This window comes from Eubalaena glacialis, chromosome 15 (genome assembly GCF_028564815.1).
Source record: "Eubalaena glacialis isolate mEubGla1 chromosome 15, mEubGla1.1.hap2.+ XY, whole genome shotgun sequence".
Taxonomy (NCBI): domain Eukaryota; kingdom Metazoa; phylum Chordata; class Mammalia; order Artiodactyla; family Balaenidae; genus Eubalaena; species Eubalaena glacialis.
The window spans coordinates 84,074,454-84,090,603 of record NC_083730.1 but is presented as its reverse complement, the minus strand read 5'-3'; the positions used below and the strand labels follow the sequence as shown (position 1 = coordinate 84,090,603).

At 42.7% G+C, this 16,150-nt stretch overlaps 1 protein-coding gene across 1 annotated transcript in view; it reads right to left on the bottom strand.

The window, feature by feature from the left end:
* Positions 1 to 16,150, bottom strand: part of LOC133075195 (BICD family-like cargo adapter 1) — a 57,845-nt gene that overhangs the window by 33,842 nt on the left and 7,853 nt on the right. The window contains exon 3 of the mRNA XM_061169262.1: positions 674 to 745. Within this exon, the coding sequence (XP_061025245.1) occupies positions 674 to 745 (72 nt within the window). The remainder of the gene's footprint in view (positions 1 to 673; positions 746 to 16,150) is intronic.

Genomic DNA, 16,150 nt, shown 5'->3' with positions numbered 1-16,150 from the left:
GCCGGACTCCCGACCGCGACCAAGGCGGGCAGCTAGGTGCAGCAGGCGCTGTTCGGCTCTGCGGGTGCTGAAGCGCGGCCGGCCAAGCCCAGGCAGAAGGCGGACGAGGCTCGCGCGCGCCAGGCCACGGTGGGGAGGGGCCCCGCCGCCTCGCCCCGCCCCTCCCGCGCGCCGGCCGCGTGTGTCCCCTCCCCCGCCCCCGCGCTCAGCTGCTCGGCGCGCGCTGCGGAGGAGGAATGGTTGGCAAAGGAAAGGCTGAGGAAGGGAAGACTGAGGGAACACGAAGCGGGAGGGGCGTTGCAAGGAGGAACCTCCATGTTTTCAGCCGCCCTGTTGCTGCTGCTGGGGCTGCCGCCGCTGGCCGGGCGGCGCTCACGAGGGGGGCTGCGCTCCCCTGTTGCTGCGACGCTCGCTGCTGCTGCTGCTGCTGCCGCCGCCGGCCGCTCTCTGCAGCCGCGCTCCATGTCTCTCGGCTCGGCGGCAGCCCCAGCAGCAGCAGCGGCGGCGGCGGCGGCAACGGCGGCTCCACATCGCGCGCCGCACGGCCCGGCCAGCTCCTTCCTGCCAGCCTCTGCTCCTTCAGTTCACCGGGCCGGCGGCACCCCGCCCCGAGCTTCCTGCCGCACCCCCTCTCCCCGCCACTTGCCGGCGCCTGACGCGCGGGAGCACCTACCTGTTCGCTGTGCCCGCGAGCGATTCAGCGGTTCGTGGGTCTCCTCAGCGACGCCGAGGTGCCGCCGGCGGCCTTAAGTCCTGCGCTGCGCGCGCCACCTGTGGAGACGGTAGGCTCATCCCTAAAGGTCCGGGCGGCTCCCCGGCGCAGCCACGCCCCAGACCTCGGGTCCACCTCGGGTCCACCTCGGGTCCACCTCGGGGTGTGGCCCCGCCCCCAGCACGCTCACCTCGGGGTGTGGCCTCGCGCGCACCTTGGACAAGGCCCCGCCCCCAGCCTCGTTCTCACCTCAGGCACCGCCTGGCCCCTGGCCTCACTCCCACTTCTGGGCTGGGGCGTTTCTCTGTGTTCGATGGGTGTCAGTCTTAGGTGGTCTCCAAGGGGACTGAGGACATTCCTCCAGCCACGGATTTTGGGTCTGAGCCCCCGCGACAGCTAAGCAGTCAGGAGATGGAGCCCTAGAGAGCCATAGGAGAAGAGATGACTTCAGAAACCCAGCATCTTAATGCTGACGACTCAGGGATATAAGGGACCAGCTGCCTTGGAGATCAGCAGCCCCGAAAGAGAGGGTTTATGTTGACAGGTAAAGGAAAAAAACTGCTCACGGGGACTTCCCTTGTGGCGCAGTGGTTAAGAATCCGCCTGCCAATGCAGGGGACACAGATTCAAGCCCTGGTCTGGGAAGATCCCACATGCTGTGGAGCAACTAAGCCCATGCGCCACAACTACTGGGCCGGCGCTCTAAAGTCCGTGAGCCACAACTACTGAGCCCACGTGCCACAACTACTGAAGCCTGCACGCCTAGAGCCCGTGCTCCGCAACAAGAGAAGCCACCTCAATGAGAAGCCCAAGCAACGAAGAGTAGTTCCCGCTCACCGCAACTAGAGGAAGCCCACGCGCAGCAACGAAGACCCAACACAGCCAAAAATAAATAAATTAATTAAAAAAAAAATCCCACTGGAAGATCATGATTTATGTGATCTTCTTGTGGTAAAAGACACAGGTCTGCCATGTTTACACTGTCTGCCCCACCCTGGAGGCTCTAAAAAAAAAAGTTTGTTTCAGCTATTTATTTTTCCTTGTCGCAGACTTGCAGCCTATCTTTCCCCAAAGGTCTTTGTCTTGCCTTCCTTAAACTCAATGGTCCTACTCCATTAGACTTGCCTGTTATTGTGAGAATGAACTATTACAATGCTAACTCTAATTTCTGAAGATCTTTCCTCACAATGTTCCCCTGCCTAACCTGACTAGGAAGTGATCATTTTCTGCTACAGGTGTGGCCCTAAGTACTATCTTCCTGTGAATAGTCAAAGAAGACCAGCCCAAGTTTGGAGAACTATTAATAATAGTGATTCTTACACCTTTTGGTCCCAGAATCTCTCACTCTTAAAAATCAAAGATCTCAAAAACCTTTAGTTTATAGGGGTTTAGATATATACTGTATTAAAAATTAAAACTGAAAAAAATTATTTAAAATACTTATAATAAACCTATTACATGTTAACATAATGTATTTAATGAAAAATAACTATATATTCCCAAATCAAAAAAAAATGAGCAAGAGGAGTGACATTTTTTATTTTTGCAAATCTCTTTAATGTTGGCTTAATTGCAGACAATGGATTTTTATATCTGCCTCTCCATTCAATGTAGTGATGTTTCATTTTGGTTGAAATATATGAAGAAAATCTGGTCTCACAAAGATTTGGTTGGGAAGAGGAGGAATATTTTAATAGCCTTGTCTGATTGTTGAGGGTATTTTTCTTTGATAACATACCAAAACTCAACAGGTGATAGCTTCTGAAAGGTTAGTCACAATGTGGAATCAAAAAACATATCAAGGAAATCCATTGATCTTTCTTCCACTTGAAGGGCTCTTTTACCCATGTGTGATTGATTCTTTTTTATTGTTTTTTTGTGATTGAGTCTTTCACAGTATGTATCAGTCATTTGGAAAATACTAGTTCCCTAAGTTATGCAGATCTTCCAGATATTGTTACATGTCATTATACTATATATTTAAAAATCCCATTCATTAATATCACCACTGATCTCATCAGAAAAGTCTTCACGTGTTGGTGAGCTATCAAGTTCACTGAGGTGGATTTGAGTTTTCCAAAATTCTTATTTCTACTGCAAAGCTCCAACTTTATCATTGGTAACCACAGTGTCTATTGTTTTCCTTGAAGTGACAGTCTTTTTTTTTTTTTAAATGTTTGGGTTTTTTTTTAATTAATTAAATCATTTATTTATTCATTTATTTATTTATTTTTGGCTGCGTTGGGTCTTTGTTGCTGCACGCGGGCTTTCTCTAGTTGCAGCGAGCGGGAGCTACTCTTGGTTGTGGTTTGCAGGTTTCTCATTGCAGTGGCTACTCTTGTTGCGGAGCACGGGCTGTAGGTGCACGGGCTTCAGCAGTTGTAGCTCGCAGGCTCTAGAGCGCAGGCTCAGTAGTTGTGGCATGCGGGCTTAGTTGTTCCGCAGCATGTGAGATCTTCCCAGTCCAGGGCTCGAACCCGTGTCCCCTGCATTGGCAGGCGGATTCTTAACCACTGCACCACCAGGGAAGCCCCAAAGTGACAGTCTTGCTACATACATTTTTGAGAAAATATCTGCCAAATACCCAAACCTGAATACCATAGTCTGTCTGTCATTCATTCAAGCAAAAATGGTGTTCCATGAAAAATGTGGCTAGTTCAACTCCTAACTCAAACGGTGGTGCAAGGGTTTTCTCTCAATACAGCAACGTACTTAGGTATGCAGCAGAAGTGCTTTATAGATACTTCCTGTTTCATCACATGGAGTATTAAAAAGATAAGTACTCAAGGATCAGGATTTAATAAGAGTACTGCTTTGTCAGGCACATTCTCAAATGAAACTAGCTTTTTTCCTTCTTGTGAGCACATAGTAGTGAAGAATAACACATCTACCAGTACACTTTGGTACCACTGCCATGATCATGCTAAGGTATCAGTCATGTTATCTACACTATTCTTTTTGCACCACCAATGCCACTGTCAACACAGTGAAAAACAAAAATAGTATTAGACAATTAGTATTATGTTTACTAATATGAAATTATGAAATAAGATATGAGATTACAAAATTAGTTTTACTGTTATTAATATAGTTAGAATTACTGTCATCGAAATTATAGTGCTTACTTTGCTGACCCTCTGGAAGGGTCTTTGGGACCTCAGGAGTTGATGAACCACACTTTGAGAATTGCTGACTTAGAGCCATTCAAGACGGGTCAACCTTAAGCTAAGAAGAATGAACAAGTACCTCCCCACATGGAAATTAGTGCCAGGATTCAAAACTCATCAAAGCAAAGATGTGAAAACCCTCAGACTTCTAAGAAACTTATTATTTATTTTATTCTGCTTCATACTAGAATAATAGTGGCTAAAATATATTTAGCATTTCCTTCCTTATATCCTTTATATGACATCTCATTTAATCCCCACAATAACCCTATAATGCTGGTATATAACACCAGTATATACTAGGACATGATACTATGATGCTGTCTAACTCTAAAGTGCTTGCTGTTAGTTACTAAGCTTCATATTTTTATCATTTTTGTATTCCTTTAAAATACATTTGCATCAGTATTCCTTTGGGTACCTGGATACTTTGGTGATCTTAGGTATGACCCATCTTAACAGACCATGGATGGATTTCCACATAAATGCTGTCACATCACTAAGGGCAAAGCATGAAATTTTCTTTCTTAGAAATCCTGGTATTTCCAAACATGATAACACTCATTAAATTACCTCAAGTTGTTTATTTTTATTAGCATCTTGATCTGTGAAAACTGGAAAGTATAAAAGACAAAATATTTTCCAGAAAATTTTTTTTTGAAAAGTCAAACGTTGAAGAAACGTGAGGAGCTGGCAAAACACGTGATAAGGCAGTTTTACACTTGGTATTTTCATTCAGCAATTACAAGTGTGTGTGCATTTTTTAAAGTTTTATATTTTACTTATGAACTAGTCGTGGGAACATAAAAAGTCTCAAAAATTCCTAAAATATTACCCAATAGCTTTTTATGTTTTTTTGGAGATGAACTGACTTAACGTTTGCAGAATGTGGTGTGTGTACCTCCAGTGATTCTCAACTTGGTTTTTAAGGGAAAAACATTAACTTCAGTGGCTGATGCTCAGTAGCATCAGTCTTTAGCAGACGCCCTGCCCTGCCTGGTATCGGAGTGTGCTTTCTCTGCTACTCATCACAGGGCCCCAGCTCGCCCTGCTGGGACTCCTTCCCAGCCCCTCCCATCTCTAGGTTCTCACCTTGGCAGCCCCTCACACCTTTCCCTTCACCCTCCCAGCGTCCTCTCCTGGGCCTCCATCCCACCCCACACTCCCTTTTCCCTTTTTCCCTTAGGTTGTTATTCAGATAAAAAGATTTCATGTATGGGGACTTCCCTGGTGGTCCAGTGGTTAAGACTCCATGGTCCCAATGCCGGGGGCATGGGTTTCATCCCTGGTCGGGTAACTAAGATCCCACATGCCCCACGGCACGGCCAGAAAAGAAAAAAAAAAAGAAAAGAAAAAAGATTTCATGTATGTACAGCACTTAAAATGGTGCCTGGCACATGGTAGGCACAGTGTGGGTGCTTGATAAATAAGTAAAAAATACATAAAATAACTGAGCACAAATTTCTCCCTCTGACACCATGATCCTTCATACCTTTTATGTCTGACTTCTTTTCCTCTATATGCCTGTTTCCCCCAGGGATTGAACCCGTGTCCTCTGCAGTGGAAGCACGGAGTCTTAATCACTGGACTGCCAGGTAAGTCCCTGCCTGTTTCCTTTTAAAATAGATTTATTAGGTTAAAAAATCAACTTAAATAAAAATAATAAATAATAATATAAATGGCATTGGATATAGCAAAATCATGATGGTAGTATGCAAATGACTAAAGTTGGCCTATAGTGGAGTTATTGACAGTGATGACCTGGGGTTCCTGGATTAGATCCACCATTAACCAGCTGTGTATATTTGAGCAAGGCGTTCAGGGTGTTTGGGCTTTGGTTTCCTCATCTGTATGGTGCAAGGTTGGGCTGGATGATCATCTCTTCATCCCCTAAACCATTGGTTCTCAACTTGGGGTGATTTTGCACCCTGGGGACATTGGGCAATATCTAGAGACATTTTTGATTTTCACAACTGGGAATGGGGGTTGCTATTGGCATCTAATGGGTAGAAGCCAGAGATGCTGCTAAACACTCTACAATGCATAGCACAGCCTCCCACAACAAGAATTATTTGTCCCTAAATGCCAGTAGTGCCGAGGTCGGGAAACCCTGATCTAAAACAATAGGCTTGGACTTCCCTGGTGGTGCAGTGGTTAAGAATCCCTCTGCCAATGCAGGGGACACAGGTTCGATCCCTGGTCGGGGAAGATCCTACAAGACGAGGAACAACTAAGCCTGTGCGCCACGACTACTGAGCCCGTGTGCCGCAACTACTGAAGCCTGTGGGCCTAGAGCCTGTGCTCCGCAACAAGAGAAGCGACCGCAGTGAGAAGCCCTCACACCACAACGAAGAGTAGCACCCGCTTGCTGCAACTAGAGAAAGCCCGCGCCCAGCAATGAAGACCCAACACCGCCAAAAATAAATAAATTTAAAAAATAAATAAATTTATAAAAAAAATAAAACAGGCTTCTTGGACTTCCCTGGCAGTCCAGTGGTCAAGACTCTACGCTTCCACTGCTGGGGACAGGGGTTTGATCCCTGGTTTGGGAACTAAGATCCCACATGCTGCAAGGGGTGGCCAAGAAAATCAATCAGTCAATCAATCAATCAAACAATAGGCTTCTACAATTTGACCATGGGATTTGTTGCCCAAGAAATACATAAGTGGCTACAAGAGAGGCTTCGACGTGAGCCCAAGTGTGCCTTTGGTTGCTCTTAGGAATTCCCATCTGGAAACCAGCCCATAATAGAGCTATACCACTCAGGCAAACAAATAAACAACAAAACCCTTCTGTTTTGGGCTGAATGGCTCCCAACATTGATTAAATTTCTCCCTACTTCCCCCTCCCTCTTCTAGTGATTTGGTGGTCTCCACTGCTCAAACTCATCAGAAAACAACTGCTTTATCCTCAAGAGTTGGCTATTTTTGGTTCTTCCAATGCCCAAATCTAGAAAGATTTGTGATTTAATTTTCTGTGTTCACATTTTCCTGCTTTTCAATGATCTTGGCCCTAAACACACTACTGATGTGTTTTGTACATATATCAGTCATCTGATGCTATTTTTAGACATTGTCTAGTTTTATTTCATTTCAAGAATTTGCCAAACATTTGTTATGTCTTGTTCTTCCTGCATCACACTCTGATTTAATCTGTTGGCAGGCAAGTTATTTATACCTATTGATACTGCTCATAGTAACACTGTTTCTTAAGTGAATTCCCCCCCACCCCCATTTTTTCCTTTATATTTCTCTGTCAATTTCAGAGTAAACTGATTGTAGAAGTAGTGTATCATCCAGTGCCAGAACACCTGAAAAATTTTGCTGGTGGATAGGTAAAATGCCTTTAATCTATTTTTCATAGTTTGTGTTATCATTGCTACAACTACCCTTCTTGCTCTTGATAAAAGCCTATGTGGGCTTCTTGGTGCCTTTCTGTGATAAGAGGACTAGGTTCAATTGCATGCTCTGCAGACTGTAGTTATGTGTGTGTCTGGGGTGTATATGTGGGCATGTTAAGTGTTCTGGGAAGATAGTTGGAATAATGCACCAGTTAATATTGGTAACTTAATTTATACTTGACAGTGGCTGGGAGAAATAAGATCTTATTGATGGTTAAATTTTTATGGGTGAATTAATTTTTTTAAATTCCCAAGTTATAAAGAAGTCCAATGGATTGTATAGTTATCAAGGCAGTTGTCCAGTAAGTATTTATTAAGTAACCATCAGAAGTTGGTATGGTTTAGAATTAACATTATGTGAGCCATTTAGGATTTATGAAAACACAAATCCATATCCTCAAAAAGAATTCCACCATTGCTTGTGTAAGAGAGTGTGGTCAAACTGGGCAATCACCAGTCTCCTATGGCTTGTCTATAGCTTACAACAGAGGAAATATAATATAGTGGATAAGAACATGGTTTCTAGGGCAACACAGTTTCAAGTTGAGGCTCCCCCTGTTACTAGCTGAATAACCCTGGGTAAATTAGTTAATCTGACTACCATGCATTATGTAAGTAAATAATCTTTTTCACTAATGTGTTCTTAAGGCCTAGCACAGTGCCTAGGATAGAGTAACACCTTGATACATTTTAATAATGAATGATGTGTGTCAAGCACTTAGTACATTGCCTAGCACATAGTCAATGCTCACTCAAGAGGTTTGAAAAAAAATACCTTGACCTCAGAATGCCAGATGGGTTACATATTAACTTGGTCTGTATGGTTGGTATTAACCTCTTCATTTATCTAGAACATTAATTGTATAGAAACTGTGGTGTTGGATATTATGTAGGGGAAACAAAAATGTATATGTTATGATACTTGCCCTCAAAAAGTTTACAATTTAATAAATAATAAAAAACATGAACAGAAAAAACTATAATTATAACCAGTATTGAATTATATTAAACAGTATATTAAATACCTTATAAATTATGCTATGTGTTTTTTGGAATTTGGAGAAGGGAGGTATTATTAGATAGAGTGGCACAAAATTAAAAGTCTGTGTGCTTTTTATTATCACTGTAAGCTGGCAGTTCTAAACAATGTCAGTGGCAACATACTCTCACCTCCCCCCTTGGCATGCCTCTGACAATATTTGACAAAATTGATCAAGGAACACTTCATGACTGTGGCCCTTAAAGGACATAGGGGATTTTATGGGCAAAGATGGAAGGCAAGGCAAGTAGAGAGAACAGCTTCTCCAAAGACACAGGGGCAGGACGTTGTGTTTGGAGAACAGCCAAGGAGGGAGAATAAAGTTGTAAAGATAAAGATAGGTTGGCACTGGCTTGCAGAAGAAGGAAAAATGCCATTTATTGAGTGCCTACGATGGATGGCCAAAGGATTGGCTTACATTATCTTGCTTAAACCTTACAATAATCTTTCCAGATGAGTATTATTACCCCCATTTTATAGATGTGGAAACCGGTTCTGAGAGGGTCAGGGTCTTGCCCCAAGTCCTGCAACTAGTACAGGCAGAGTTGGTATTTGAACAGAGATCAGATTGCTTATAAAACCTGTGGTCTTCCCACCTATGTAGCCTTGAATGCTGAGCCAAAGACAATGGAGAGCCACTGGAGATTTTAAAATCGTGAAGTGATCTGAATAAAGCTGTAGTTCAGAAAGATTCATCTGGCACTGGTGTTGAGGATGAGCTCACCGTGGGAGCTGGGAATCAGGGAGGCCAGTTATGAGGTTGCTGGAAGAGTCCAGATGAAAGGGATGATGGAAATGGAGAAAAGATGTCAGAGAGGCTGAAAAGAAAGAATTGCTAGGGGACTTTCCTGGTTGCACAGTGGTTAAGAATCCACCTACCAATGCAGGGGGACAGGGGTTCGAGCCCTGGTCCAGGAAGATCCCACACGCCGCATAGCAACTAAGCCCGTGCTCCACAACTACTGAGCCTGTGCTCTAGAGCCTGTGAGCCACAACTACTGAAGCCCACATACCCTAGAGCCCGTGCTCTGCAACAAGAGAAGCCACCGCAACGAGAAGCCCGCGCACCGCAACGAAGAGTAGCCCCTGCTCGCCACAACTAGAGAAAGCCTGTGTGCAGCAATGAAGACCCAATGCAGCCAAAAAGAAAAGAAAAGAAAAGAAAAGAAAGAAAGAATTGCTAGGACTTGGAGACTGATTAGAGATTAGTGAGTGGAAGTGAGGAAAAAGAAGAGGATGCAGACATGCCTCTGAGGTTACTAACCTGGGCAACAGAATGATGGTGCTATTGCCAGAAACAAGAAAGCCAGAAAAAGAGAGAGAATCACATAAATAGGCCCTTTGATTTGTCTATGGCTGAGGACATCTGGCCTATACAGAGAAATAAGACAAGCATGTAATCAGTAAAAAAAACAACAATTCTAAGAGTGAGTTGATGATGAGATATTGGTCAGGAATCGTATCATTGGGCTTGAAAATGAAGAGTTTCCTCATCTGGAAGAAACCTTCTTAAAGGAAGCTACTGAATGGAAGAGGAGGGCTAGAATACTTGACAGGAGGAGAAAGGTTGTTCTTTGTGGTTGGAAAAATAGAAGTCAAGGCCTGGCGATAGGAAACAGCTAACTATGGCTCCATGCCTGCAGGAATGGAAGCATTCCCTTTTACTGGGCCAGGGTGACTACAGGTGGAGTGACCATTTCCCCCATCTTCCCCAATTCCCATCTGCAAGCAAAGAGCACTGGACTTCTCTTCCCGACAGTCCACTCCACTCACCCACCCCCAATCTAATAAAGGAAAGGATTAGGGAGAGAAGCAGTCCCCCCTGATGGGTTTAGAAAATAATTGCATAGAAGAAAGCTGTATGCATGTTTTATTATACATTTGCATTTACAAAAATCAAGAGTTGGCAAAGGCTTATATTCAAGAAGGCATATGGAATCACCCAATTAAAAGAAAAGAAGATGGTAAGGACTCAAAAACTGGTTACAGAATTTAATTGAAAAAAAACCAAGCAATACATCAAAGGTATAAATCTGCATTTCCCTGGGGTCTCAATTGAGTGATTCAGCTTTTTTCAGTAAGTGGGTCAGAAAACTGTTAATTCTACAATGATTTTGTTCAACTGCACTCAGCTGGTATATTTCTTTCTTGCAGATCTTAAAAAACAAGTATGTTAAGATTGTTGAAGTTGATGTTAACCCAATATCAAATTGCTTTGTTTATCAACTACAAATAATATATTTATTTTCTTGATTGAAGTCTGTCCTTTTAATTGGCAAGTAGTAACAATATTGTTTGTGGTTTTACTTTGAAATGTTGTGTTTTGTGTTGCACAGCTCTATGGTATAACTGATACACTGATACCGTATAATAGGGAGTCTCAACCAGAATGAAATTTAACAGGATAAACCATTGCACTGCAAGGGGACAAATGTAGGAGCTGAGATATATTGGTTTTGTGGAGACAGAACTCAGGTTTAAAAACATAAGCCATGAGTCAGCATGGAAGGGCTATTTTTTTCAGTTGTGGTAAAACTCGTATAACATAAAATTTACCATTTTAACCATTTTTAAGTGTACAGTTCAGAGGCATTAAATACATCATATTGTTGTGCAACCGTTACCACCATCCAACCATAGAACTCTTTTCATCTTGCAAAACTGAAACTCTGTACCAATTAAAAACTAACTCCCCATTCCCTTCTCTCCTCAGCCCCTGGCAACCACTGTTGTACCTTCTGTCTCTATGAATTTGACTATTCTACGTAACTCATATAAGTGGAATCATACAGTATATGCCCTTTTGTGACTGGCTCCTTTCACTTAGCATAATGTCCTCAAGGTTCATCCATGTTGTAGCATGTGTCAGAATTTCCTTCCTTTTTAAGACCAAATAATATTCCATTGCATGTATACACCACATTTTGTTTATCCATTCATCATTTTATAGACGCTTGGGTGGCTTCCACCTTTTGACTATTGTGAGTAATGCTGCTATGAACACGAGTGTACGGATATCTCTTTGAGTCCCTGCTTTCAATTCTTTTGAGTATATACCCAGAAGTGGCATTGCCAGATCATATGGTAATCCTATTTTTAATTTTTTGAGGAACTGCCATACTGTTTTCCACAGTAATGGGAGAGCTATTTTAAAGTCATCTGCCATTGAGATGTACTTTCACTGAGATGTACATTCATTCCTTCACTCTCCTTCTTTCAACAAACATTACTGAGGAATTGCCTTGTATAATGACTATGCTAGGCTTTATAATGTTTATAGATAAGACTTATTTGGTGGCACAAAAGAGATCTGTAAAATAAATATACAGTGTATCAGAATAGAGAAATACAGTCACTCCTAAGACAAAGCAAGGCTTGAATTCAGGGGTTCAACACAATTTCAAAAAATTTTGTCTCTCAGAAGAGAAGTTGGTCTATTTGAAAGCATAGGAAAAGGAGCATCACAGAGGTAAATATCGAGTCCTATTCATATGGCTCAGCCATGGACTTCTAGTATTACAGAATCATTGGCAAGAAGGGCAGAGTGTATCTAAAAAAACTAAACTTTTAGCTCCTTTATCTAATTCTCTTTATTCTAATTATATGCTCCTTAAGCTGTGTTCTGATTGCAATTTGGTTTCTCTGCCTACAAAGGGAAAATGCTGTTATGCAAACCGCAGCAACGTGGTCTTCGAGAGTTTACCTTTCTCATCATGAATTAATAATTTGGCGTCCTGGCTTTGAACACTGGACGTAGTAATCTTAATTAACGTGAGTCCTATTCTAAAATACGGACCTGCTCCTGAGCTGCCAAATCAGATTTCTAAGTCTTTTAGACCATAGACCAGGGCCAGGCCATGATCTCTCTGTCTCTGAACCTCAGTTTTCTTATCTGAAAATGGAGTTTAAAAACAGTGCTTACCAGAAATAAGATTTAAAAAACAACAACAACAGTGCTTACCTTATGGAGTTGTTGTAATGACTAAATAAATAAATTCATGTAAAGCGATGAGAATAGTGCCTCGCACAAAATAAACACTATATAAGTGTTGAATCTTGTTATCGATGGGAAATTCTCCAAGGCATTATGACCTTATGAACATTCTTTATAGACAAAGTCTGACCCCACAGAGCACGTTTGCTTTTCTGCTGGAATCTGCATAACTCATATTCTCAAAGCACAAGCAAAGTTGTGAGGGATTTATCTGGATTGTCTATTCTTACCTCTTCCTTTGGTGCCCCTCCCTCTGCTTCCAGGCACCCCACACCCACAGGATTTTGTACTCTGGCAAGACAAAGCCAGCACCCCACAGGCAGTACCCCAAGCTCTGGCCTTCTCATAACCCAGCTCACAAGTTCCTAAGGACTGGCTGGGTCATCACTGTAGCCAATATGAGAAATTGATTGATGCCAATGAAGTCGTGACTGATGATGACAATGGATTACACATGTGTATTTTTTTTAACCTTTGGGTTTATTTATTTATTTATTTATGGCTGTGTTGGGTCTTCGTTTCTGTGCGAGGGCTTTCTCTAGTTGCGGCAAGTGGGGGCCACTCTTCATCGCGGTGCGCGGGCCTCTCACTATCGCGGCCTCTCTTGTTGCGGAGCACAGGCTCCAGACGCGCAGGCTCAGTAATTGTGGCTCACGGGCCCAGTTGCTCCGCAGCATGTGGGATCTTCCCGGACCAGGGCTCGAACCCGTGTCCCCTGCATTGGCAGGCAGATTCTCCACCACTGCGCCACCAGGGAAGCCCACATGTGTATGTTTTAACCTTCCTGAAAATTTATTGCCAACATCCAAAGGAACGCTCTCAAATTGTAGAATTTAATTGACTGAGATTTGCCAATAGGGAAAAAACCTTTGGGTCATATGAGGCCAATTTGTTGGCACCTCTAAGGTCTGTTGTTTTCTCTACTGTCCCTTGAAAGAATTCTAGGCCATTACAGAAAGATAACTTTTGCTCTTGTGTGAATTCAAGGGGTTTTATGAGATTTGCAGGACTTTGGGTGAGACTAGGGAAATTCTTGGGCTAAATTAGGGGTTTCCAGGTGTGGGTGAGCTGCTGAATAGTAAGTATAAGGTAGTTCTGGGGCAGGTGCGGAAGAGTAAAATGAAAGGGAGCTGGTCTGAGCCTAGGACAGACATTGTTTCTTTTGGAGCAAACTAGGCTTGGTCCAGGGGACCTGAAGCAAAGAGATGGACTAGCCATCTTTCACTTTGCTGCTTTCTAATTATAAGTCAGTATATGATGCCAAAACTAGCGGATGGTTCAGAATATCACAAAATATGGTCAAACAATTGGTAAATAGATCTTGGAAAATGTGAATGAATAGAATTATTTAACCAGAGATATGAAGATTTATTATAGGAATTGGCTCACATGAGTATGGAGACTTGAGAAGTCCCACGATCTGCTGTCTGCAAGCTAGCAAACCAGGAAAGCTGGTGGTGTAATTCAGTCCAAGTCCAAAGGCCTGAGAATTGGGAGGGCTGCTGGTGTTAAGTCTCAGGTCTAAAAGCCTGAGAATGAGGACTTCCCTGGTGGTCCAGTGGTTAAGACTCCGCACTTCACCTTCAGGGGGCATGGGTTTGATCCCTAGTCGGGGTGCCACGTGGTGTGGCCAAGAAAAAAAAAAAAAGGAGAAGGTCAATGTCCTAGCTGCTTTGCTCAAGTGGAAAAAAGCAAACAGATACTTGCTCTGCCTTTTTATTCTGTTCAGGCCCTCAGTGGATTGGGTGATGCCTACTTGCATTGGTGAGGACAAACTTCTTTATCAGTCTACTGATTCAAATGCTAATCTCTTCCAGAAACACCCTCAGAGACACACCCAGAAATAATGTTTCACCAGCTATCTGGGCATCTCTTAGCCCAGTCAAGTTGACTCATAAAATTAACCATCACAGTGGTGATCAATTGTTCGCTAATTGCACTGAGGGTTTTAATTAAACATCAAAGAAAACTTTCAGAAAATGTTGGTTGCCTGACTCTGGGATCATTTACTGAGTTTACAGGCTCTCTGGACACCTTTAAAAAACTGGGGAGGTGGGCTAGGATGGCTTAGATGTGGCCATGGTGAACATCCAAATATGAATAAATGATACACAAAAGAGCTTTTCATTAGTCTCTTCTGCCTTATCTCTATTATAATTAACCATAGAAACAGAAGTTAGTGTGTGTTGACCTAAGCTCACCCACTATAATGGTCATATATGTCAACATGTAGTGAAACATTTCCAGAAAGTTCTTGCCCTTTTAACACTTAGGTTATTAGGGTAACTGGCCTTCTTTGAGATGTCTGCAGATAGATCAGGATGGTTTGTTTCAGCTGTGGAAAGTTTTGACAGTGAAAAGTGAAGGATACAATTTTATATCAAAGACAGCTGTGACTTCTATGATAAAAATTACTTTTTTTTCCCACACAAATGGAATTTGACTTTAAAGCTAAGATTAAGTCTCCAGGATTTAAGTTGGGTTAAGGATGCTCATTAGATTCTTCTGTAATAGCTATTCCAAATGAGGAATTACCACAAACTGTTACTCTAGGAAATGAATTCATGACCATTTCCTAGGGATGGGAAGCCTTTCTATGTCAAAGCCACCTAGAGAAGAGTGGAAAGTCCATTGTTCACACAGGTTTGGGCCACTAACTTCAATTACCCTCCATTCACTTTTTCTTTGAAGTTTTGAGTAAGTGGGACCTTCTTTTGGGTGGGTGCAAATATAGGAGAGAGAGGAAGAGGCCAGAGGAGAAACAGTGGAAAAATTAAGCAAGGAAATTGTTTGATCAGGGGGTCAGATCAGAGCCAGCTGTCTCAGTAAGCTAGCAAGCTTTTATAGGATCAGAAAATCAGAAACCTATATTTTTCAACTCGCCTTTTTTCTTTTCTTGCTTTTGGTACTTCCTGTGTTTACTAGTGAAGCTTCTTTTGAAAACTATAGATAATCTCATCTTGCTAAAGGGAATAAGAGAAAGGGGGTTTTAGATTTGTCCGTTTCAGCCAATTAAAGGAAGAGCTATGGAGAAAATCAGAGATGTGTTTGATTTTTTTGTTTTGTTTTGTTTTGTCAATTTCTTTTTCTCCTTGAAATGACCGGGGAAGTCATTTAAGGTATAGAATCATTGTACAAAACCGAGAACATGTATAGTATCACATACAACTGGTCTCATAAAGATGGGGATGTCTCAAGAGGATACAGTTAACAACTTTAGTTATCCTACAGCTCACTAAATATTGCACCGTAACAACATAACTTTTAGGGTTGATTGGTCTTTTCAGAGCACATTCTTGGGAGTGTCTAGTATAGTCAACTGGCATTATTTCAAATGATGATTAAAAATGAATCTTTTGGGCTTCCCTGGTGGTACAGTAGTTAAGAATCCGCCTGCCAATGCAGGGGACACGGGTTCGAGCCCTGGTCGGGGAAGATCCCACATGCCGTGGAGCAACTAAGCCCGTGCGCCACAACTACTGAACCTGCGCTCTAGAGCCCGTGAGCCACAACTACTGAGCCTGTGCCACAACTACTGAAGCCCGCGCGCCTAGAGCCCGTGCTCCGCAACAAGGGAAGCCACCGCAATGAGAAGCCCACACACCGCAACGAAGAGTAGCCCCCGCTCGCCACAACTGGAGAAAGCCTGCACGCAACAACTAAGACCCAATGCAGCCAAAAATAAACAAATAAAATAAATTAATTTTTAAAAAGTGCTTTAAAAAAAATGAATCTTTTGTGGTAGGGAGTTCTTACTGTTATTTATTTTTTAAGCCTCCTTCCCAACCACCATGGTACAGTTCTGTTTATTTTAGGAAACATGCATACGATTTGCCA